The sequence below is a fragment of the Suillus fuscotomentosus genome (assembly GCF_016647785.1).
Source record: "Suillus fuscotomentosus strain FC203 chromosome Unknown F5891scaffold_4, whole genome shotgun sequence".
Taxonomy (NCBI): domain Eukaryota; kingdom Fungi; phylum Basidiomycota; class Agaricomycetes; order Boletales; family Suillaceae; genus Suillus; species Suillus fuscotomentosus.
The window spans coordinates 301,212-327,018 of NW_024539516.1; the positions used below are offsets into that span (position 1 = coordinate 301,212).

The 25,807-nt window shown below is 47.5% G+C and overlaps 4 protein-coding genes across 4 annotated transcripts; 3 read left to right on the forward strand and 1 right to left on the reverse strand.

Annotated features, from left to right (window-relative positions):
• Positions 1 to 7,529: 7,529 nt before the first annotated feature.
• On the forward strand, positions 7,530 to 8,379 carry F5891DRAFT_1181902 (uncharacterized protein; the record flags this gene model as incomplete). Its single annotated transcript, XM_041366086.1, has 5 exons — positions 7,530 to 7,603; positions 7,654 to 7,792; positions 7,859 to 7,960; positions 8,016 to 8,260; positions 8,319 to 8,379. 5 exons carry the CDS (start codon positions 7,530 to 7,532, stop codon positions 8,377 to 8,379), a joined length of 621 nt encoding a protein of 206 aa, XP_041232065.1.
• A 2,778-nt stretch (positions 8,380 to 11,157) lies between these two features.
• On the reverse strand, positions 11,158 to 13,798 carry F5891DRAFT_941482 (uncharacterized protein; the record flags this gene model as incomplete). Its single annotated transcript, XM_041374344.1, has 4 exons — positions 11,158 to 11,495; positions 11,543 to 13,259; positions 13,308 to 13,625; positions 13,679 to 13,798. The coding sequence occupies 4 exons, from the start codon at positions 13,796 to 13,798 to the stop codon at positions 11,158 to 11,160; spliced, it is 2,493 nt and encodes an 830-aa protein (XP_041232066.1).
• Positions 13,799 to 15,336: 1,538 nt separating this feature from the next.
• F5891DRAFT_931848 (uncharacterized protein) lies at positions 15,337 to 16,285 on the forward strand (the record flags this gene model as incomplete). Its single annotated transcript, XM_041373974.1, has 4 exons — positions 15,337 to 15,633; positions 15,689 to 15,854; positions 15,887 to 16,056; positions 16,112 to 16,285. Coding segments are annotated over 4 exons (807 nt in total), but the record flags the coding sequence as incomplete, so codon positions are not given.
• Positions 16,286 to 17,830: 1,545 nt separating this feature from the next.
• On the forward strand, positions 17,831 to 25,561 carry F5891DRAFT_1274386 (NUC071 domain-containing protein). The gene is made up of 11 exons (XM_041370173.1): positions 17,831 to 18,052; positions 18,104 to 19,489; positions 19,543 to 19,800; positions 19,856 to 20,547; positions 20,599 to 20,875; positions 20,930 to 22,220; positions 22,277 to 22,577; positions 22,632 to 23,223; positions 23,279 to 24,058; positions 24,112 to 24,357; positions 24,405 to 25,561. The coding sequence occupies exons 1-11, from the start codon at positions 17,855 to 17,857 to the stop codon at positions 25,449 to 25,451; spliced, it is 7,068 nt and encodes a 2,355-aa protein (XP_041232068.1). The 5' UTR covers positions 17,831 to 17,854; the 3' UTR covers positions 25,452 to 25,561.
• Positions 25,562 to 25,807: the final 246 nt, after the last annotated feature.

Here is a 25,807-nt window from a genome sequence, read left to right on the forward strand (position 1 = left end):
AAGAGCGCGTAGCGTGTTGTTATATCAATCCTCGCTATCTATGGACAGTTGGTACCGTTTCATATCTACCTACCTACAAATACCATTTGTTCCCACGCCTCATAACCTTCCTCAGTTGACTTCGCATGTCCACTGAGGTTAGTACTACCTTTGTACATAGTTCCTACTTACTGACACTACCTGTAGCTACTGCTACAACAGGTACATACCAATACATGTTAGTTGACTTTGCACGTCCACTGAGCTACTGCTACAACAGGTTATGAGCCCTGCGCATCATTAGTGAAAATTTCAAATTAAGCGCGCGAAGAAAAAGACTCACAAAAGGATGTCGACCTCGAATGGAAAATTGGGAGAAGACTTTCTCCGCATTCTGAAGCTCGCCGCCGATGGTGAGAACTGGATGATGTACAAAGAACGCCTTCAGTGGTCCATTGATGCTAGGGGGCTGATCGGCCATATGGATGGCACCGAGACAAAGCCCGTGGATCCCCAGATGCTGCCTAATAGAGGACCGTCGTGGGTACCAGCTACTACGGATGAAGTGAAAGAAGTTAGTACATATAAAACAGAGTTTAAAGAATGGCACACCGGCCAAGCCATCATGAAGCAGCAGATTGCAGGAATGATTCCCAATTCCCTATTCATCCAAATCAAAAATCTAGACACGGCCAAAGACATCTTCACGCACCTTTCGAGTTTGTTCGAGCAATGCTCGCGCGTAGTCTCTGTCAAGCTACTGCGCAAGCTACAAGACCTGAAGTGCCCCGAAAAGGGCAACATACGTGAGCACTTCAACAAGATGCGCACTGCGAAAGAACAATTGTCCTCGTTGGGACATGCACCTTCTGATGAAAGTTTCGCAGCCATGATCATGAGCTTGCTACCGGCGTCCTATGACCCCCATCTATCTGCACTGACAGTGTCAGCAAAAGTATCAAGCGTTAAGCTCACCTCAGATGTCCTGATGTCGACAATTGTCGACAAATATGACCATCGTGCCTCGAAGTCGAAGAAGACCAGCTCCTCGAATGATGATGCTGCCTACAACGCTAATACAAGTCAGCGTTCACGAAAAATCAAAGGCAATTGTCACAACTGCGGCAAATACGGCCATATGCAGCGTGACTGTCGAGGAACCGGAGGGGGAGCATCAGGTACAAAGGGCAAAGAGCGTTCCGATTGGAAAGGAAAGGACAAAAGGGCTGAAACAGCCACAAGCACGAAAGAGAAGGACAAAGAAGACAAACCTGAAGAAGTGTGGTTAGTGAACGAAACAAGCCCAGAAGACGAGAGAACGTCATTCACCTTTGCCACACTCGCAGATCCGAGCGGAAAGCAGAACACTCGAATCGAACTGTTCAACTCAGGCGCTTCGCGCCATATGTCGTCGTATAAGGATCTATTTCAGGACTTTGTCAGCATCGCGCCAAAGCCGATCACAACGGCCGATAAACACACCTTTCAAGCTACTGGGAAGGGAAATATAGAGATATTCCTACCGAACAGCCAATCAAAGACCCGTATATTGCTGAGAGATGTGCTCTACTCACCTCAAATGGGGTTGATGCTAGTGTCCATTAGCCGTCTCGCATCCGCCAGGTACGCAGCATTGTTCCGCAAGAACTCGTGCAAAATCTTCAATGAGAAGAAGAGGATGATGGGGGAGATACCAGTAAACAAGGGCCTATACTGCATTAGAGGGCCAAAGAGACCATTTGCTGGAGCAACGAGCGCAAAAGAAGCACTCACTATGCGCGACAGTCATATTAGGCCACGTCACTCCCGATAGCATCAAGCGCATGCTAAAAGATGGTGTCATTACTGGGATTGCACTGGACCCTTCAGAACTCACCTTGGACAAATGCGACTCGTGCGAGTATGCAAAGGCCACGTGCAAAGCCATCGGGAAAGTTCGTGACCCTCCACGTTGCGAGAAATTCGGCGACGAAGTCCATACGGACCTTTGGGGACCCTCCCCAGTGCAAACACCTGGTCACAAAGAATATTTTGCATCCTTTACAGATGATTCAACTCGCTTTACGCACCTATATCTGCTGCGCTTGAAGGATGAAACATTTGATGCGTACAAATCATATGAGTCTTGGGCAAACACGCAGTTTGACGCCAAGATAAGAAAGTTGCGATCAGATCACGGGGGAGAATTCACTGGAGAACAGTTCTCGTGTCATCTTCGAAGCAAAGGCACAGAGAGAAAGCTCACCATTCACGACACTCCAGAGCACAACGGCTTAGCTGAACGTCAGAACCATACGCTCGTAGAGCGCACGCACATGCTCCTACACGCCAGCGGACTGCCCAAGTTCTTGTGGGGCGAGGCCATAATGCATGTGACCTGGTTGAAGAACCGAACTGGTACCCAGGCATTGAATGGTATGACGCCCTACGAAGCATTATTCAAGAAGACACCAAACCTTGATAACTTACCGGAGTGGGGAAGCTGCATTAAGGTTCATTCGCTGAACGGATCCAAGCTTGACATGCGAGCAGTTGATGGCAGGTGGGTAGGATTCGACCACGATAGCAATGGCCATCGCATCTATCTCCCTGAGTCCCGACGAGTCGCCATCGAAAGAAGTGTCGTATTCAACACAGCAGAGGTGGTAGTGCCTATAGAAGGAAGTGAGATACCAGCAGACTGCACGGTACGAATCGATGATGTCGGTTCAACACTCACCGATAAACCAAAACCCTCAAACTCCAATCCAGCTCCTTCCATCGACCACCTAGGCCCACAATTTGAAGCTGCGCCATTGCCGCGTAGATCTGGACAGGTAAGGGTTGAATCAGCGTATATTAAGAGCCTGCACGACGGCACAGGCACCACAGATGGACGCAGTAATGACTTACCTCGTGGGATGCAACCCACCCCAGAAGTATCAAACTTGGTGGCCATGCTCGGACTGGTGGGGGAGAATGGAGAGATTGACGAAGATGATGAAGAAGTCTTTGCCATGATGGCAGGTGTCGTGGTAATAGAGAGCAGCGACCCAACGACGGTGAAAGAAGCCTGCAACAGAGTTGATTGGCCTAAGTGGGAGGACGCCATTAATAAAGAACTCACCTCTCTAGAAGACACACGGACTTGGTCCATCGTCGAGAAGCCAGAAGGTGCAAATATAGTAGGGTGCAAGTGGGTGTTCCGGATCAAGCGGAATGTGGACGGGGAAATCGACAAGTACAAAGCCCGGCTAGTGGCTAAAGGTTATTCCCAGGTATACGGCGTAGACTATTATGACACTTACGCACCTGTCGCATGCCTCACATCTCTCCGTACCATCCTCGCCATCGCCGCACGAAACGACTGGAATATCGACGTCTTCGACTTCCACAGTGCCTTCCTCAATGGTAAGCTGGACGAGGACGAAATCATCTATATGGAGCTCCCACCTGGTTTAAATGTCGATAAGAAGTTCAAGTGCCCTGTCGCGCTGTTGCGTGTCGCACTTTATGGGTCAAAGCAGGGGGCGTTGAAGTGGTACCAAGAGCTGTGTAGGTTGATGAAGAGTTTGGGGATGACGCGCGCAGAGTCTGACTGGGGAGTTTTCTATAAACACATCAGCGCGGACATTCTAATCCTTGCGTCACACGTCGATGACTGCACAGTGACCGGTAACAACGACAAACTCATTGCAGAGTTCAAATGGGACATAGCCTCGTGCTACAAACTAACGGATCTCGGTCCCATCGCTTCGCTCCTCGGCATGAAGGTAATGTGCGACCGAGTCGTGTGCACCATCTCCTTCTCACACGAAACATATGTCAACGCCATCCTTACGAAGTACAACTTCATGGACATGAAGCCCAGCTCTGTGCCCATGGACCCTAATCTCCCACTCTCGCACTCACAATCCCCGAAATCCCCAGCCAAGTCTGCGCAGATGAAAAATGTACCCTATTGCAAAGCCATTGGCTCGCTCATGCACCTCGCAGTTGGCACATGTCCCGACATCGCATTCGCAGTCTCCACGGTCGCTCAGTTTGGTGCCAACCCAGGCATGCACCACTGGGAGGCCATCAAGAAGATTTATTGTTACCTTATCGGCACCAAAGCCCTCGCACTCACCTTCGGCACCAAGAAACAAGGCCTTGAAGGTTACACTGATGCTGACGGCGCGTCACAGGAACACCGGCACGCTGTGTCTGGTTACACGTTCCTCATGGACGGCGGCGCAGTGTCCTGGAGTTCCAAAAAGCAGGAGTTAGTAACTTTGTCAATGACTGAAGCTGAATATGTTGCGGCTATGCATGCCACGAAAGAGGCAGTTTGGTTGCATCACTTCATCAGTGAAGTATTCCGGCCGATAACCCATCCCATCACCCTCCATTGCACTCGTGAAGTCCGGGGCATTTCACGCCCAGACAAAACATATCGACATTAGGTATCATTTCATTCATTTTTCTGTTGAGAAAGGCTCAATTCTTTTAGTTTATTGCCCTACGGACGTTATGACTGCTGATACCCTTACAAAGCCTCTCCCCAGCTTAAAGGTCAAACATTTTGCCTCCGCCCTCGGCCTGCGCTCGGCTTGAGGGGGAGTGTCGTTATATCAATCCTCACTATCTATGGACAGTTGGTACCGTTTCATATCTACCTACCTACAAATACCATTTGTTCCCGCTGTAGGGATTCATTTCTGGTTGGGCTTGTAGAGACTGTTTTACCTTACCTTATGTTGGCACTTTTGTAGCTTACATAATCAAGCAATCTTTTCACCAGTTACCAGTATGAGTCTGAGTGCTCAGTAGTTTTCTATGATATTTCCTCTCCTCTGAGCCTTGAGTCTGGTCCAGAAACCCTTTAGGGTCGAATAGCAGCTAGGTTCTGCAAGACCCAACATTGTTCAGACTCACCATCTGAATTGTTGTACCTTCACCGCGCCTCATAACCTTCCTCAGTTGACTTCACATGTCCACTGAGGTTAGTACTACCTTTGTACATAGTTCCTACTTACTGACACTACCTGTAGCTACTGCTACAACAGGTACATACCAATACATGTTAGTTGACTTCGCACGTCCACTGAGCTACTGCTACAACATAGTGCTCCTTCGATTTGTGCTGAAGGCACAACGGGCGTGAGCTCGTATAATTGAACAATGGACATGTTGCACACCCGGTTTTGAGTTTCAGGTTTCGGCACTTGAAACTCGGTGATTTGTGCAACAAGTGAAAAATGGAAATGTTGCATACATATTTTCAGGTCTTGGGGTTCGGGTCTTGGGTCTTGGCACTCAGAACTTGATGATTTGTGTAATATAAATGAAAAATGGACATGTTGCATGCCAGGTTTTGAGTTTCAGGTTTCAGCACTCAAAACTTGGTGATTTGTGCAACAAGTGAAAAATGGAAATGTTGCATACATATTTTGAGGTCTCGGGGTTTGGGTCTCGGGTCTCAGCACTCAGAACTTGATGATTTGTGTAATATAAATGAAAAATGGACATGTTGCATGCCAGGTTTTGAGTTTCAGGTTTCAGCACTCAAAACTTGGTGATTTGTGCAACAAGTGAAAAATGGACATGTTGCGCACATATTTTGGGGTCTCGGGGTTCAGGGTTCGGCCCTCGGCACTCGGAACTCAATGATTTGTGTGTAATATAATTGAACAATGGACATGTTGCACACCCGGTTTTGAGTTTCAGGTTTCAGCACTTGAAACTCAGTGATTTGTGCAACAAGTGAAAAATGGAAATGTTGCATACATATTTTCGGGTCTCAGGCTTCGGGCTTCGGCCCTTGGCACTCGGAACTCGATTATCTGTGTAATATAAATGAAAAATCAACATGTTGCATGCTGGGTTTCAATTTTCAGGTTTCAGCACTCAACACTCGGTGATTTGTGCAGTGGGTGAAAAATGGAAATGTTGCATACATATTTTCGGGTCTCGGCCCTCGGCACTTGGAACTCAATGATTTGTGTGATATAAATGAAAAATCAACATGTTGCACACCGGGTTTCCAGTTTCATGCTTTGGCACTCAAAACTCAGTGATTTGTGCAGTGAGTGAAAAATGGACATGTTGTGTAAACATTTTTGGGGTTCGGGGTTCAGATTTCGGCTCTCAGCTCTCAGAACTTGATGACTTGTGTAATATAATTGAACAATGGACATGATGCACACTGGGTTTCGAGTTTCGGGTTTCGGCACTCGAAACTCAGTGAGATGTGCAATGAGTAAGAAATGGACATGTTCCATACATATTTTTGGGTTTTGGGCTTCGGGTTTCAGCACTCAGCACTCGGAACTCGATGATCTGTGTAATGTAAATAAACAATCGACGTGTTGCACACTGGGTTTTGAGTTTTGGGTTTCAGCACTCGAAACTCAGTGATTTGTGCAGTGGGTGAAAAATGGACATGTTGAACAATGGGTTTCAGGGTCTTGGGTTTGAAAAATAGCATAATAACAACTTTCATGTTTTCATTATCATTTGCCTATATTGACTACCGAGTCTGATAAGGGACCCCTTGGATGATCCATTGCTCAATGAAATACTACCTGATTGGAAGTGTGCTGGTTATCAGATATTCATTTGTTGACTCCCAGGTCCCAGAACTCGGAAGTCGGTATGGTTGACCCAAATTTGGGTGGTCAGAACTTGGTGTCTTGTAGGGCAACACAAGCTTCACACCCTGGATTCCAAATTCTGCAATAGAACCTGTGCACCATCAAAGGCCATGTCAGGAGATCACCTGCTGCTCCAGGAACTCAATAACTTTAATTTATTACCTCCTCTGAGTACGGTTGACCCAAAGGTTGGTAATCGGAACTTGGCTTCTCATAGGGCAACACAAGCTTCGCACCCCGGATTCCAAAATTTGCAAGACAATCTGTGCACCATCAAAGGCCATGTCAGGAGATCACCTGCTGCTCCGGGAACTTGGTAACTTTGATTTATTACCTCCTCTGATTTGGTTGATGTACAACTACCTCAGCTCCATCATGTCTACAATTATGATACACATGGGCCCACCCATCTACATATATTTTATACCACCCTCGGCCCACCCATCTAATACAACATCCCATACAACATCCTCAGCCCACCCATCTAATACAATATTTTATAATACCCTTGGCCCACCCGTCTAATTTAATATGTGTCTGGGCCCACCCGTGAATGTGATAACAAGTACCTACCCATCTATCTCATACACATCTACCTTAATACACCCATCTGCATAATATCCAACTACCTCGGCCCACCTGTCTACCTAATATTCATGTACATCGGCCCACTCATCTACTCTATATATTCCCTGCATGGGCCCACCCGCCTCCATTGGGAATAATTTGCCTCCCGGCCCATCTGTCATAGTCGAGGATATTTTTATCATGGGCCCATGGTCCGCTGGCCCATATCATATGGGATATTATGCACGTCTGTTCCCTCATATTATACGGAGATAGGTCACTGTAATATGTGCCTCTCAAACACTACAGCTTATGTCTACTTACTAGATTGGTCATGTTACATGTGACAACACAGCCAACAACAACACTATGCTGCAAGAGTTTGCACAGTTATATGAGGTGAAGCATAAGAAGGTTTTTCCATGGCTCGAGCGCAATATCAAGTAAGTTTGTTTTGTTATTTCATTGATGGAACTGCTAACAATATCAACAGCTGTTTAGTGCATGTTATCAATCTTGGCATGCAGCAGCTCATTGGCACATACAGCAAATCTCTTCACTACAATCCTCATGATCCTCACGGCCACAAACCAGACATGTCTCATAAGGTTGATCGGGACAAAATTGGCCTTGTTCGCAGCATCTGTGTTAAAGAACATTCATCGGCAAAATGAAAAGAATTATACAGGAACATTCAGATAAAAGCCAATGTGTCTTTGCCGACACAGCTATTGATTGACATGAAAGTCTGTTGGTCATCTACCTATGTTATGCTGAATTGCACCAAATTGAACAAGCAGGTGTGTATTTGATATATTGTCATACTTTGTTTATTCTCACTCTTACTCACTGTAGCATGTGGATACATTTGTGTATGAAATGGGGCATCAAGAATGCAGTCTCAAAAAATGGGCCAAAATCAACTTTCTGCAACTGTCAGCTGCTGAATGGACACGAGTTGGTCAATTCACGGACCTTCTTTCATATGCCGATGTTGCCCAGCAAGCTTTCTCATCTGATCGAGGATTAACTCTCCATCTTGTGATACCTGCCCTAGAGACGCTCCACAAATCTTGGTCTTTGCAAGCTGAAAGGCCCAAGTATACTTGGTGCAGAGACTCATGCCTCTCATGGTCTGATATGGCAGTTTTCACTAAGGAGTACATTGCACGAACTTGCAGCACCACTCTGTGTGCTGTCTGCAGCTATCCCTATATGAGGTGCAGCTTTCCCGTGCTTCACGATGTATATGCGCGCGCGCTTTCCCGTGCTTGATCGCCCTATAGCACCAGCCATCCAGAAGCATCCATCCACTGTCCACCAAGCTCTCTAGTGCATGTATTTCTGTTTCCCTTATTTACATATCATTCCACCTTTATTTTTATCATGGACCCTTACTTATATATATCTTTACATATTAGACTTTACTCGGTAGTGCTTCGGCTCCGCATGACAGCGCTTAGGTACCGTATATAAGCGCCAGCAGTACATACCATGGGACATGACCTTACACACTTTCCACCTTACTTCACCTCTCACTTTACCTACTACTTGCTACCTAGAAAGTCGCAGTAGAAATCTATTCCTTGACACTTTGCACTCTCATCTCTTGTCTTACATTATATCATCACTTAAGCTTAGTCTCTCTCATTTCTGCATACCTGCGCGCACTTTCCCGCGCTTCGCGCATCACGCGCGCATGTTCCCACGCCTTTGTGCCTTGCGCGCACCTGCACTTTCTTGTGCTTCGCTTTAGCGCACACTTCTAGATCCTTGCTGCACTCACTTCCCCTTTAGGGTCAAATGCACTTGTCTTCTCAAATATAGCAGACTAGGCAATGCATGACCTACAACATTTACAGATACAGTCAGGAGCCTCATTCGCGCCTCGCAGTATTGTTGTTTCTACATTGGTTCGCTTGTGCACTGAAGGCAGCAGCAACAAAGCTAGATGAGTATTATGAGAGGACTATGTTGGAAATTTCCAAAGGTGCCTTGCAAGGGACCCCTCTTGAGGCTAATTGAGGGGTTGCAAGGTCACCCGAAATTTTTCCAAGTCAATTGGAAGGGACTTGCAAGTGTGTTGCAAGCAGCTTACAAGGGGCTGTAAATGTAACTTTTGCAAAAATATGTCCCAATCTGTCCCTAAATGAGGTTGCAATCAGCCTGCAAGTGTCAATTGAGCCTCACTTGCAAGATTTTTGGGTCCGCTTTCAAGCACTTCAAATGGGCTCAATCAATTGAGGGCTTGCAATGCCTTATAAGGTATGCCAAGCAAAAATAACTTTTTCCGACATATGAACTATCCAGCCTACATCATTGCTATGTGTTCATCATTTTCTCTTTCAGTCAGTGCAACTCTAACATTTGATATAGTACTTGATCCAATGGCAAAAATTGCTTACTTTAAAAAACATTGGCCATCGAACTTGCTTGATGACATGCTTACTTATGCTGAGAATGTGTTCAAGTGCTATGACAAGCTACATCAAGGTCGGGTGTTGTCACAGCCCACAACCATGAAAAGTAAGGTTAGTGGCCTCAAGAAACTCATTTGGGAGGTCCAGAGTGACTCTGAGGATGATGCCAAGCCAGAACCAGGTGCCACATCTACTAGTGATCCATTGAAACCATGGAGGGCCAAATTTATGAGCTACATTGAAACTATTGAGGCGGTTCCATCAGTGGGTATCACTACTATTCAGTGGTGGGGTGTAAGTGACTTTCACTTTGAGGTTTCTTGTGACTAACTGCTGTTTCTGTTAAGATCAATGGCCAGAGATATCCTATGTGGGCTTTGCTGGTGAGAGACTATTATGGCAGTGTTGGTCTCAAGTGAGCAAGCTTTCTCACAAGGTGGGATCATGATCAGCAAGCAGCACAATCGGTTGAAAGGAGATATTGTTGAGGCCCTACAATGTGTCAAGTGTTCTCTCCATAACAATCTTCTATTCTGGGAGTCTGGTCCATCTTCCCTCATAGAAGAAGGAACTGAAGACTCCAAACATGAGGCTGAGGTGTTAGAAGTCGAAGCAGCAGATGATGAGGGGTGGGATACATTGATTTTAGGTGATGACGATGATGTGTCAGGATCTGATATTGATTCAGCAGACGACGACTAATGTTAGTATACTTGTATTGAATATAGACTCTTTTCCTTCTCAAAGGCCATGAATGAGCCCAAGCCAGCTGCAGCTTTGGCCCATGGCTCAGCCTGAATTTCTTCAAAGCCCAAGCCTCCTCAGGCTAGGCCTAAGGCTTTCAGGCCAAGCTGGGCCCACACATCACTAGTCTCACTGACCAGTCACCTGTTAATTTTCCATACTCGCAAATAAGCCCTCAGTTGCACTTCCCAATGCCTTATTGCATCTTGCCAGCCTTTCTTGTGGTACTTCAACATAACTGGCTGCACGTCCAGGACTCTCATGTTATATCTTGTCCTTTACTCTAGGTCCCGCTTCGATCTCTCACATGCTCCTTCAATTTCTGGCTGCTTCAATTTCTTGCTCATGCACATTTGGATGGCTATTCCTGGCAACTTATAATGTCTCTTGAGCCTTCAAATTGTGGTCTGTCTGTGTATTGCTCAAATTGTGCCTGATATCGCTACAGTACACTTTTTCATAATGCATCACCTTTGGGTGGGTCCCATTGTGGGATGTGGGCAATATGCATGCAAAATGCATAACGCATAATGCATAAGCCTCTGGGCTGATTTATGCATTATGAGGAGCCTTGGTAACACATCAGGTCATGTTCAGGTCAGCATCCATCTGGAAAAAGCATTTTGACTCATAGCACCATGCCAACACTATGTGACGCCTGGGAGTCTCAGTAGCTCCTGGTAGACGGACATAACACCAGAGCCACAGTAGTCATATGGCTGGTATCCCAGAGCTACAGGTAGTCTACTCGGTCAATGCGAAGTGCTATGTATAACAATGCAACTATGTGAACAACTATCCCCGCGCGTGATGTAAACTCGCTATGAAATGTTCTATAAGCGCTCCATAGTGTCAAACAGGTAGAAATTAATGTAAGGATTGACATAAAACTCATCAGCGAGCTCGAGAACATCACTATTGATCCACGACACATCTACTTTGCCCGATCCAAACCTAGGAAACAGATGACCTCCTTGCAGAAGGTCTTGAACACTGACGACCGCTGCGAATCGCTGTTGGTTACGAGTCGACTGTGCCACTCGATAGAGTCTGGTGGCGGCTTCCGGCTCACACAGAGGTCGAAACCATTCGATGTAAGCCAGGGGATGAGGAAATTCACCGTACTGAGATGGTAATTTAAATATTGCATGTATTTGTGCGAGCCGCAACCCTGCATTGGCGTCAGCATCATACTTTGAGTGCAATTGCAAGACATACCATCAAAACCTGTACTGCTCTCCCATAACTGGCGGTCCTCAACAATGAATGCCACATCAAAATGTGCTGGTGATGGCGGCTTGCGACGGTTGCTATTGGGGATAGCTGGGTGAGCTCGAATCCTATTCAGCCGCTTGACATCGCTGATGTGATTTCGCCAAGGGAGAAGAAGTAGCACCGATTTAAAGACATTGAACCGATCATACTCGCTGGCAGAGATGGATGAATGAGGAAAGTGGCGAGCGAGGAATGTTTGCAAAGCAGGTATGAAGTCAATGGCGCCGAAGTCTGTTTGCAGACGAGACATGGAGACATTGACGAAAGGGCATGTTTTGGCCACGCGATAGCCATGCGACTTTAGTAGACCTGATGGAGTGAACTGAGATAGCAAAACATCTGGAGTGTGCATCATGGTATCTGAATCTGCCAACTCCTCTTCCTCATCCTCTTCCTCAAGTGCATCTAAGTCTGAGTTGGCGAGAGGATCTCGGCTTTGGGATGCAACCCAATCAAGATAAACACCATGTCGAAATACAGCTTCTTGAAGTTTGAGCCAGTGCGTCATCTGCGCAATATAATCAACCTTGCTGCTCACCTGGTAAGCATCCTTCGCATAGTCGATGTGCAGGTGTTCAGGGCTCTCCGAGTTGAAACCATCAGCACTTCCCAAAGATCGGATGGACTGCACATAGTGGCACATTGAATGAACCTTCGGAATGTTGAAGTGCTCGCGAAGGCCGTGCTCAATGAAGACAGCCTTATTTGCATGAAACACATTGAGTGCTTCCTGCATTCGCATGAGAGTTGTGTCTGTGTGAGCATGGTATTGAGCATAATAAATAAAGTCGAGAATAGCACGAGCAGCCTGGAACACACGAGGTTCAACAGCACCTGCAATGACACCCAAAACAACGTGCTGCATCTCTTTATGCTCCGTGCAAGTCCACTGAGAGACATTCGAAATTCCCCATTTGAAGTGACGGAGACCGTGAAAATCGGACATAGCTTGGAAACGTGCATCGAACTCTGCGTTGGAGATGATTGTAGCACACCAACTAACAATGTGGTCCTTGAAGACTCCCTTATGGAGCTGGTGGAGAATATCTGGAGTGATGCAGGTGAAAATATCGGTGTGGGGGAGATACGCCCAGAACGGATAATGAATCACACACAGACCGTGATCGTCAAAAAGGTGAGGGTCTTCACCATTTTGATGTCGTTTGAGAGTTGCTCTGGTCTCAGTGACATTGCGGAGAGGTGAGTCAACATGGTCTCCTCGTTGTTTGGTTCCCACAACACAACAAGGGCAGTGATTTTCTTTGCAACACGCAATAAGGCACTGCTCGGGGTGATCTGCAATATACGCTGCAAGGATCGGAAAAATGTGTCGGATATTCCCATCAGTGCAGATCATCTCGACTCCACAACAACCCGCATCAATCAGTGATTCCATCACCAACCGCATGCAGTTATGGAACAGTCGATAGCGACCAAGTTGCCGTCCTTCGTCATCCTTAAAATGCAGCATCTTCGATATTGGTAAGTATCCTATCAGCACTGTTGCATGCTTGGAAGGCTGACGGCGGATGTCCTTCTTGATATTCCCAATTGTCAGATAGATCGGCCAGGCTGCTTTATCTCCTCGAAAACGGGTCAGATTTGTCTTGTCAGACGCGAGGATCACGGGCGCAATAACAGCACCAGGTGGAAGGTGTTCCTAAATCATGGTAAGCTGTCCTCGTATTCCAGTTTTCATTTGACTGACCTGCATATTCCACCACCAGTCACCTGTCCACATCTCGTCATATACCCGTGTCTTTCCTTCAGGATCCTCATAAACTTTTTCTGGCAGGTACGCAAGATATTCCTTGAACGCGGGATTACCAACCAGCTCACGCACACACTCTACAGGATCCCGCCGCCATAGTTCATGTCGTTCGGTGAGGAACTCCTGACTCCCATCCACTCGATCACCCGTTGATGTCACAATATCGCACATCCAACCCGGTCCTTTCGGTAACTTGTCAAGTTTCTTTCGGAATGTATAGTTACTCGTATAGCTTGGCTGAGTGCGATTTTTGGTCTAAGTGGGTGCGTCATGATGGCTGATTTGTAAACATGAACAAGAACACTGACAATGGCGAGTTTCAGGAATTCATCAGTTGCTTTTTGGTTGACTCTCTTTGCAAGCCACTCTGCAAGACCCCATTCTTCCTCATCACAGAATGGCGCCCATGGATTTGCTTCAAGACCCATGTTAATCTGATCCTCCCGAATTTCTTCGAAGGCCGTCTGTCCTGCCCCTAAAACATCTGCGGCAGGGTGCGGGAACATGTTCGCAAATCTTTCTGGGTGCTCTTCATCTGCTACTTCTTCCACTCGAGCCCGTTTCGATTGCGGGGCTTCAACAGGCTCATACTCAGCTCTCCTCGCTCTTGGTGGAAATTCATAGTCTATATCTTCAGGTATGTCATAATCATATTCCGGGGGTGTGACTGGACCTGACGTATCTTGTTGCTTGTCTGGTTGTTCAGAAACCGTGGCCTTTTGCTGACTCGAGACGAGGAGTTCCCATTGTTGCCGACATCTTGGAGTATTTTGAATGTGCAAGGTAACATCTTTCCGTCGGGCCAGTTCTTTGAGACAAAAGTTACAGCGTGGTTTTTGTGTTGTCCGCACCATTATGGAAGATGCAAGAGGTAGCTAGCTCATCTTATTTCTTGTATTTGTCTTGGTCTCACTTGAGTAAAACAGCCTACCATGTCTCGGACTGAAACGGACTGACATCCCGACTCCTAAGCTCCGTTGTCTGACGCTGTCGGGCATTGTCGGTAGATCACTTCCTCATCAGGCCATAGTAGGCATGTATTTTTCTCTCTCTGTTCTTTCCATCCCTCATCTGATCTGATCTCGTTGATCTACACAGAACTACTAATGTCTTCAGCTGCGAGATCTGCTGCTGCCGAGCGGGCTGCTAGCCGCCATGATCGCCGTCCTACTGAGAGGGCTCAATATGTGTGTAAGTCAGCCCTGTGTCAATCTCTTATCATGACTATTGATTGAACCTTCATTCAAAGCCGAGACCCACAAGGATAAAGAAAATCGACAATGCCAGCAGGTTGATAAAGCCCAGGAATGTCAAGAAAAGGCCTGCCAAAAGGCCAGTAAGGCTGCAGAACGCGAAGCATACCAGAAAAACGGACGAACAGGTTAGTGCATGTTTCATTCATTGTATTACCTCGCTGATGCCATCAATGTTTCACTAGCACTTTCCGACACGCCACTGCGGGGATCTGTTGCTCTGTCGGTTCATGACCCTGGAGTGAGCCTTTTTTTCTGTATGTCGTTCTTAATAACACTTTGATATGTAGTTCTCAAGTCAAACTGTTTTGACGCCGGTGAGGGACCCAAACTTAGTGCGACGTAAAAGTGTGGTGCCCCCGGCGCCACGCAGAATTTCTATGGGTGCTGTATGTTTATTTTGCATTCTGGCGCTTGTGATTTGACTAACATTCTTCAAGATGACACCACGCCCCCACATGTTGACACCCGAGAAGGCTGCCGAGCTTTTGCGCCTTTGTGAGGCCGTTCTTTCCATGCAAGCAAGTAGTCCCCTGGCTGCAAGTGTTTCCCACCCAGCTTCGGCTCTCAACAACATCGTTGCTCGCTCTCCCAGCCCTACTGATGAAGATATGTTTGATGATGCCATCGCAGGCCTGGTGGACTTCGACATGGATGGCGAATGTATGGACAACAAGGATGAAGGTAGTACTACTTGTAGGTCCCCAACACCTAGTGTTGAGCCAGGGAAACGTCACCGCAGACCATCGGACAGTGACAACGAGGATGATGGGCAAGTTCGCAAGGCCGTCAAGATCCAGGAAAGCAGGGGGCGACCAAAGGCTGCTGACTATGAACCATCTGTTCGTACGATTTTTGGTGTTGCTTGGGCACTATATCGCGGGCATCTCTGCACAGAGGGAGCTATGCCCGATCGGATGCAGGAGGTCACTTGGGCGAAGTTAGCATGGAACGATGCATGTAAGAGGCTACAGACTCATGTCGCTTATGACGCCGAGATTATTAAAATGGTCTGTTATTTTTCTGATAGATGATCTCTCTACTAACTGTTCCAGTACTGTGTAGATCACTTCCCAAGGCTCTCACTTTCGTGGCGAGGTCAAGAGTAAAGTCCGACCATATGTTGCAGATGAGTATGGGTTTGAGACGAGTACAAAGCAATCTGTGATTGATCGCAATGTCATGCTCACGCGGGAGCTCAAGAAGGATTTTGGATTTGTTTATAAGGTAAGTAATCATCATTTTTTGGCGCCAGTGGCTTAGTGTATTATCAGACTCGCACTCCTGATGGTAACAAAGGATTGTATCATGCGAAGATCATCCAGAAGGTGGTGAATACGATGTGGTTTCGTGATAAGAAGGACGAAGGTGTGCTTTACCCTGAGTTCTACAAACCTTTCCCAGAGGTTGGGCTTGCATTGCTCCTGACTGCGGTGCGTTTTTGAGGTGCCATGTTGAAGTTCGCGTACTAATGTCTTCTGTTGTTAGATTGAAAGCGGCATCGACAAGTGGAGCACTGGTGCTCAATCAAACAAGATGTTCACCGTGGATGAGTATCAGGGTGTGCTCGATGAGCATCTCAATAACCTCGCAGATTTTGATGAGCATACCAAAGCTCAGGGCCTGCTTCCAAAGTTGTTGTCCCGTCTTCATGACAATGGCCGGTATGTGACATTTCAAAGCTGGGGATGATATCTAATTGGTTTTTTCTTGCTAGCATTCATTCGAAGGCAGATCCGCTTGGTCACGACACTGGCTGCACTATGGCATGTAGCGCATTTGATGCCGCCATCGAAGAGTACAATGACCGTGAGGGTATCTTTAGTGATTCTGGGGATGATGAGTAGTAGTAGGATGCTTATTTATTCACCATTCGCTCAAGAATTCTATATGTTTTTCATGTTTATTGAGTGTTTTGAGAGATGAAACGGCAACTATGAACTGATACTGCTGACTATTGTATGTATGACTTATGCTACCGAGTGCAATTTAGCACGACTGGTGGGATGCGGCTACTTGACTCCACAGCAATTGGGTGCTATCATGAACTATATTGTATCAACACAGTACTACCAAGTGTTCCAGAGAGGGGGGGGTAGCTACTCAACTACTCGCACAACATAGGCTATATAGTGTTACCCTGCAGCCTCACTTCTTCCTGATGTCGGTCACTGTTCAGCACCTATACTAATGTAGTTTAGACTGTCTAAAGTGTATAGTGGTGTCAAAATTTGTCTTTGTTCTCCTCTCGCATGCCCAATAAGACCCACAAACCATGGGAGAAGCCAGCTCCCTACAAGCAGTGCTTGCAGACAGTCACAACGAATAAAGATGCACCCGCTACCTCAGCCAAACCTCATAAGGTCACAACTCGAAAAAATCTCACCTTAAATGACTGGCTCGTTGTCTTCACATACATTGATACCCATCCCTGTCAGTCACAAGCTGAAATTGTTTTACACTTTCACACAATTTTTCATGCTGTGCCAGCAACTCGAAGATGCTTGCCTTCAATTTGGTGAACTCGAGCTCTCATTTGATCTCTCAAAACAGCTGCAGGCATTTAGGGCTTGTGTGCGCAAAGAGGAAATTCACGGAGCAAAGCAGACAACAATAGATTCATACTTCAGTAAATAGAAAATGATATGTTCTGTACCACTCTCAGCTGTCACACTCTTGAGGGAGGTCACATGGCATCACAATGTGTCACATATGTCACACAACTTGGTTATGCATAAGGGGTGATAATGCATAGCCTGGGAGGGGTCCCGACGTTATGTGTTATGAAAAGTGTACTGTATTGTAATATTATAATGACCTGCTCTATGAGAATGCAATAATTAGCTCGTTTACCTTTGAGTGCATAGCGCATGAAATTTCAACCAGAGTCACCTTGGATTTCGATGATATTTTCACCATTTTCCAGTCATTTTCTCACTCATATTCCAGTAGAGAGTCTCTACTGAAACTTTTTCTCGTAGAGTAGATTGGTCCTTTCAGTGATAATAAAATCGTGGAATTCCAGTGAGTATGCGCTATATTTCAATAGAAACCCTCTAAGGATTCAGGAAACCCAGTGAGTCAAATCACTGAATTTTCATGTATCTACTACCCACAGTGTGATGATGAGTAATCGCATTTTGAACCGCCGGAGTTTGAAATTAAAAGTTGAAGGAGAGTGGTAATTAGTCATCAACCAAACTTTCACCGTCGCCCTCAACATCGACGACCATGAGTTCGTTCATTCGTCCTCCTCCGGGCTTGCCGCCCCCACCACCAGGCATGCCTCCACCGCCAGGATTTCTACAGGCGTCCACCTCAAAGATGCCTCCCGAAGTCCTTGCACAAAAGTCGCAGAAATGGGTGTCTATGCAGAAGAAGCGCTACGGCGAAAAGCGTAAAGGAGGGTACGTCGATATGGGAAAACAGGTGCGTTCAGTTGGTATGTGATTTTACACGTATTAAACAATGATTGCCTAGGATTTGCCTCCGGAGCACGTCCGTAAAATTATCAAGGACCACGGTGATATGAGCAATCGCAAGTTTCGCAATGATAAACGTGTCCACCTTGGCGCCTTGAAATACGTCCCTCACGCTGTAATGAAGTTGCTCGAAAATATTCCATACCCCTGGGAGCAGGTTCGCGAGGTGCCCGTCCTTTATCATATCACTGGCGCAATCACTTTCGTCAATGAGATCCCCCGCGTTATCGAACCTGTTTATCATGCCCAATGGAGTTCCATGTGGCTAGCGATGCGTCGAGAGAAGCGTGACCGCAGACATTTCAAGCGTATGCGCTTTCCACCTTTTGATGACGAAGAGCCACCGTTGGACTATGGTGATAACGTACTGGATGTTGAGCCTCTTGAAGCCATTCAGCTGGAACTCGATTCAGAGGAAGATTCTGCTATCATTGATTGGTTTTACGACCCAAAGCCGTTGGTGGACACACCTGCGGTCAACGGCCCCTCGTATCGCTATTGGCAACTTTCACTACCCGTCATGGCGAATTTATATCGTCTTGGGAGAACCTTATTATCAGACCAACCTGATAGCAACGCAAGCTATCTTTTTGACAAGAAATCCTTCTTCACTGCAAAAGCTCTGAACTTGGCAATTCCTGGAGGGCCGAAGTTTGAGCCATTGTACCGTGACATGGATGCTTTCGACGAAGATTGGAACGAATTCAATGACGTCAATAAAGTCATCATTCGTCAACAAATTCGTACGGAGTACAAAGTTGCCTTCCCGCATCTCTATAACTCTCTCCCGCGCTCTGTTCACCTCTCTCCATATCATACGCCCAAGAATGTCTATATTCGCACTGATGATCCCGACCTACCCGCCTTCTATTTCGACCCCCTCATCAATCCCATCTCCCTGCGCGGCGCTCATCCCAAGAATGCACCGCTTGTCTCTCACGAAGACTCTATATTCGGACCGAATGGCGCCGACGACGACGATTTTGAGTTGCCCAATGAAGTGCAACCATTCCTTGAGGACAGGCCCCTCGAGAACGACCTCACTGCTGATGGTATTGCTCTGTGGTGGGCGCCTGAGCCTTATAATCGGCGCTCTGGCCGCATGCGTCGTGCGCAGGACATACCTCTGGTGAAGAACTGGTATCTGGAGCATTGTCCTCCTAACCAGCCAGTCAAAGTTCGCGTATCGTACCAGAAATTGCTCAAGTGTTTTGTCCTCAACGAACTCAAGAGTCGACCTGAGAAGGCAATGACTAAAAAGAATCTCTTCCGGCAGTTGAAGGCGACGAAGTTCTTTCAGACGACAAAACTTGACTGGGTAGAAGCCGGTTTGCAGGTGTGCAGACAAGGGTATAACATGCTTAATCTCCTCATCCACAGAAAGGTAAGCCTTCTTAGAGACCGCTGGGGTACATTGAAGCTAATTTCCATTTTCAGAACTTGAACTACTTGCATCTCGACTATAACATGAACTTGAAGCCAGTGAAGACGCTTACTACGAAGGAGCGCAAAAAGTCTCGCTTCGGAAACGCCTTCCACTTATGTCGCGAGATTCTGCGCCTTACAAAGCTTGTTGTTGATGCTCACGTTCAGTTCCGCCTTGGCAATGTCGATGCTTTCCAGCTTGCAGATGCACTGCAGTATATCTTTGCGCACATTGGGGCATTGACTGGTATGTACCGGTACAAGTACAAGGTTCGCATAATCTCGGTTATAGGCGAAATTTATTTTGTTGATTTTATTCATCCAGCTCATGAGACAAGTTCGCATGACAAAAGATCTCAAGCACTTGATCTACTACCGCTTTAATACTGGCCCTGTCGGCAAGGGTCCTGGAAATGGCTTCTGGGCTCCTGGCTGGCGTGTCTGGCTCTTCTTCATGCGAGGCATTGTACCGTTACTCGAGCGCTGGCTTGGTAACCTCCTCGCGCGTCAGTTCGAGGGACGCAACAGCAAGGGCATTGCGAAGACTGTGACAAAGCAACGTGTCGAATCTCACTATGACCTCGAGTTACGTGCGGCTGTCATGCATGACATTCTCGACATGATGCCTGAGTCTATTAAACAAAACAAGTCGAAGACGATTTTGCAGCATCTCTCGGAGGCGTGGCGTTGCTGGAAAGCGAACATTCCATGGAAAGTCCCTGGAATGCCCACTGCGATCGAGAACATCATCCTGCGGTATATCAAGAGCAAAGCTGATTGGTGGTGCTCGGTTGCACACTATAATCGGGAGCGTATCCGTCGAGGTGCTACGGTTGATAAGGCAGTAGTGAAGAAAAATCTGGGTCGGCTAACACGCCTTTACTTGAAAGCAGAGCAGGAAAGGCAGCATGGGTACTTGAAGGATGGGCCGTACATCAGTGCGGAGGAGGCCGTTGCAATTTACACAGCGACTGTTCACTGGCTTGAGAGCCGTAAATTTGCTCCTATACCATTCCCGTAAGCAAGCGAGGCATGGTTTGCACGTTTTGAACTTACCGTTTTCTCTAGCCCTCTGTCGTACAAGCACGATACGAAATTGCTTGTACTTGCACTTGAAAAACTGAAGGAGGCTTACTCAGTCAAGGGTCGTCTTAACCAGTCGCAGCGTGAGGAGCTTGCCCTCATTGAACAGGCGTATGACAATCCGCACGAATGTCTGTCGCGCATCAAGCGACTGCTTCTTACCCAGCGTGCGTTCAAGGAGGCTGGTATTGAGTTCTTTGACACGTACGACAAACTCATTCCGTGCTACGACATCGAGCCCGTTGAGAAGATCACCGACGCCGTAGGTTTCAGCATTTACTCCGTTATATGTCATGCTGACGTTGATACTTCACAGTATCTCGATCAATTCCTCTTCTTCGAGGCAGATAAAAGAGGGTTGTTCCCTGCCTGGATCAAACCTGCCGACACGGAGCCACCGCCGTTGCTTGTGTACAAGTGGTGCCAAGGCGTTAACAACTTGACAGATATCTGGGAGACGAGCGAGGGCGAGTGCAACGTGATGATGGAGACCGTCTTCTCCAAGGTGTATGAGAAGATCGACCTGACCCTGCTGAACCGTCTCCTCCGTCTCATTCTTGATCACAACTTGGCAGACTACATCACCGCGAAAAACAACACAGTGCTGACCTACAAGGACATGGCACATACGAATGCATTCGGTCTCATCCGTGGTCTTCAGTTCTCTGCCTTCGTCTTCCAGTACTACGGTCTCGTCCTTGATCTCCTCATTCTTGGCTTGCAGCGAGCTAGCGAGATGGCGGGTCCTCCACAGATGCCTAACAACTTTTTGCAGTATCGCGACTCGGCAACAGAGACTCGTCATCCCATCCGCTTATACTCCCGTTATGTTGATCGCTTACACATTCTCTTCCGCTTCAGCGCGGATGAGGCAAGGGACCTGATCCAACGCTATCTTAGCGCCAACCCTGACCCGACCAACAACAACGTCATTGGGTATAACAACAAGCGCTGCTGGCCTCGAGATTGTCGTATGCGTCTCATCAAACATGACGTTAACCTCGGAAGAGCAGTTTTCTGGAACGTTAAGAACAGCCTGCCGCGCTCACTCACCACCATCGAGTGGGAGGACACCTTTGTCAGCGTTTACTCGAAGGACAACCCACAGTTGTTGTTCTCGATGTGCGGGTTCGAGGTCCGTATCTTGCCCAAGATTAGGACGATGGGTGGCGAGCAGTTCTCGTTGAAGGACGCTGTGTGGAATCTCACCAACGAGCAAACCAAAGAGAGAACTGCGCAGGCGTTCCTCCGTGTCTCCGATGACGGTGTCCAGCAATTCAATAATCGTATTCGTCAGGTCCTTATGAGCTCCGGTTCCACCACTTTCTCGAAGATCGTCAACAAGTGGAACACTGCGTTGATCGGTTTGATGACCTACTACCGTGAGGCTGTCATCCACACAAACGAGCTTTTGGACTCTCTTGTCAAAGCAGAGAACAAGATTCAAACTCGTGTCAAGATCGGCTTAAACAGTAAGATGCCATCCCGTTTCCCTCCTGTTGTCTTCTACACACCAAAGGAGCTTGGTGGTCTTGGAATGCTTTCGATGGGTCACGTTCTTATCCCGCAGAGTGACTTGCGATGGTCCAAGCAAACTGACGTTGGAGGTTCGTTTACTCTCTTCTTTGATAATCATCTTCTGGCTAACAGTTCGTTTGATCAGTGACGCATTTCCGTGCTGGTATGACCCACGAGGAGGACCAGTTGATTCCGAACTTGTACAGATATCTTCAGCCATGGGAGGCAGAATTCTTGGATTCGGCTCGTGTTTGGTCGGAGTACTCCATGAAGCGGAAGGAGGCCAATGCCCAGAATCGGCGCCTCACCCTTGAAGATCTTGAAGATAGCTGGGACCGTGGTATTCCTCGTATCAACACTCTCTTCCAAAAGGATCGCCATACATTGGCATATGACCGAGGTTGGCGTGTGCGTACAGATTGGAAGCAGTACCAACTGCTGAAACAGCGAGTCCTCCACCTGCCTTGATTTATTGTTGACTAATGAAATGGCTATTGTAGCAACCCCTTCTGGTGGACATCTCAGCGCCATGACGGAAAGCTCTGGCAATTGAACAACTACCGTGTTGATGTCATTGCTGCACTAGGCGGTGTCGAGGGTATCTTGGAGCACACGCTCTTCAAAGGAACTTATTTCCCTACCTGGGAGGGTCTCTTCTGGGAGAAAGCGTCTGGATTCGAAGAGTCTATGCGATACAAGAAACTTACCAACGCCCAGAGGTCAGGTCTTAACCAGATCCCTAACCGTCGATTCACGCTTTGGTGGAGTCCGACCATCAACCGCGCCAACGTCTATGTCGGTTTCCAGGTCCAGCTTGATCTGACGGGTATTTTCATGCACGGCAAGATTCCCACCCTCAAGATCTCGCTGATTCAGATCTTCCGTGCGCACTTGTGGCAGAAGATTCACGAAAGTGTAGTCATGGACTTGTGTCAGGTCTTTGATCAGGAGCTAGAGCCTCTCCAGATCGAGACAGTACAGAAGGAGACTATTCACCCTCGTAAGAGTTACAAGATGAATTCGTCTTGCGCCGATATCTTGCTGTTCTCAGCCTACAAATGGAATATCTCTCGGCCTTCATTGGTCACAGATGTTGGTCACTTTCAATACCCCATTGGACTTTGATCTGATCTCTCGGTTTCTTTAGAACAAGGACGTTTTGGATGGCACGACCAGCAACAAGTATTGGATTGACGTTCAGCTTCGGTGGGGTGACTTCGACACCCATGATATCGAGCGGTATACTCGTGCCAAGTTCTTGGACTACGTGTCCGACTCCATGAGTATCTACCCCTCGCCAACTGGGGTTATGATCGGCATGGATCTAGCCTATAACCTGTGGTCTGCGTACGGCAACTGGTTCCCCGGTATGAAGCCTCTGATTCAGCAAGCCATGGCCAAGATCATGAAGGCCAATCCGGCATGCCACGTCTTGCGCGAGCGTATTCGCAAGGGTCTCCAGTTGTACTCTTCTGAGCCCACGGAGCCTTATCTCAACAGCCAGAACTATTCGGAACTATTTTCGAACCAGATCATTTGGTTCGTCGACGACACTAATGTGTATCGTGTCACTATCCACAAGACGTTCGAAGGTAACCTGACGACCAAACCGATCAACGGCGCCATCTTTATCTTCAACCCACGTTCTGGACAGTTGTTCCTGAAGATCATCCACACCAGTGTCTGGGCTGGCCAAAAGCGTCTCGGTCAACTCGCAAAGTGGAAGACTGCCGAAGAAGTGGCTGCATTGGTTCGTTCACTGCCTGTCGAAGAACAGCCAAAGCAGGTCATCGTCACTCGCAAGGGCATGTTGGACCCTCTCGAGGTTCACTTACTTGATTTCCCGAACATCGTCATCAAGGGAAGTGAGTTACAACTGCCCTTCCAGGCTTGCATGAAGATGGAGAAGTTCGGTGACTTGATCCTAGTAAGTGGGTCCACGCGTATTTACATCTTGATTACTGATACTGTTTCTCACAGCGTGCCACACAACCTCAAATGGTACTGTTCAGCTTGTACGACGACTGGCTCAAGTCGGTGTCTAGCTACACTGCCTTCTCTCGTCTTATCCTCCTTCTTCGTGGCTTGCACGTCAACAACGAGAAGGCGAAGATTATTTTGCACCCGGACAAGTCGACCATTACAGAGCCTCACTTCGTCTGGCCCACTCTTACAGATGATGAATGGATCAAAGTTGAGGTCGCAATGAAGGATCTTATACTGGCAGTAAGTAATATCGCACACTTTTTGAACTTTAACTCATCGAGTCCAAGGATTTCGGCAAGCGGAACAGCGTCAACATCGCGTCCTTGACTGCGAGTGAAATTCGCGACATCATTCTTGGTCAAGAGATTGCCGCTCCCTCCGTACAGCGCCAGCAGATGGCCGAGCTTGAGAAGAGTAATGAGGCGCAGGGTCAAGTCACCGCTGTGCAAACTCAGACCACCAACGTTCACGGTGATACGATTCAGACCGTCACGACAACCAACTACGAACAGCAGGTGTTTAGCAGCAAATCTGATTGGCGTGTTCGTGCCATCTCTGCTACGCATCTTCCCCTCCGTCTCCAACATATCTATGTCTCCAATGATGATGTCAAGGACGACGCTGCTTCGTACACCTATGTATTGCCGAAGAACATCCTGCGGGCATTCATCACTGCGGCTGATCTTCGCACTCAAGTTGCGGCCTTCCTGTACGGTGTCTCGCCTCCAGACAACAAGCAGGTCAAGGAGATCAAGGCAGTTGTATGGGTACCTCAGCGTGGAAGCAACAATAGCGTTGAGCTGCCTAGCCAGTTGCCGAAGGACGACTTCCTTCTCAAAGATCTCGAACCTCTTGGGTGGGTCAAGACGCAAGCGCTCGAGCTCAGCCATCTTTCTCCCACAGATGTCACCACCCAAGCCAAGTTGATGGCTGACCACCCAGAGTGGAGCTCCTCGTCAATTTGTATCGCTGCTTCCTTCACTCCCGGTTCAGTCTCGTTATCTGCCCATCAGTTGACGGTACCTGGCTTCGAGTGGGGCCGCAAGAACGTGGATAATTCTGCCAACCCGCCTGGCTTCAACCCTAACATGTCAGAACGGGTGCAGCTCCTGTTGTCTGATCGTATTCTTGGCATGACACTCGTGCCCGAAGGCAAAGTGTGGAACTACGGTATTGGTCTTACCCAATTGTGGTCGGCCAACCTGTCATATGCTGTGACACTGGACACGCCACTATTGTTCTGGGCAGAGGATCACCGCCCTGCGGCGTTCTTGACCTTTGCAAACCTGGAGCACGGCGATGATAGTGCTGATGTTGAAAACAGTTTTGCTTGATTTATTACGGCTCTTCGTTTCACTTCCTGTTTTCATGTAGCTGCATACGAAAATCTCACTTGTACGAAATAGTTTATCCACACGATATTATGTTATTTTCTTCGCGCTCATCCCTGTGATCAACTGTTTTTACCCCTAAGGTTGTCAAGATTGAGCCGGTGATTGAAGCTCGCCCCTCGAAGATGATGGGCGTCGGCATACGTACATGGGTACTGATGAGCAGGAAGAAATAGCTGACACCTATCGGTCAAATAACAGCGCAGCACTGGCAGAAATGTAATTTATGCCTACATATACATTGTACATTGAGTTTGTAGATTGTTTGTATGAACTAGGTTAACGATATGCACCACCTG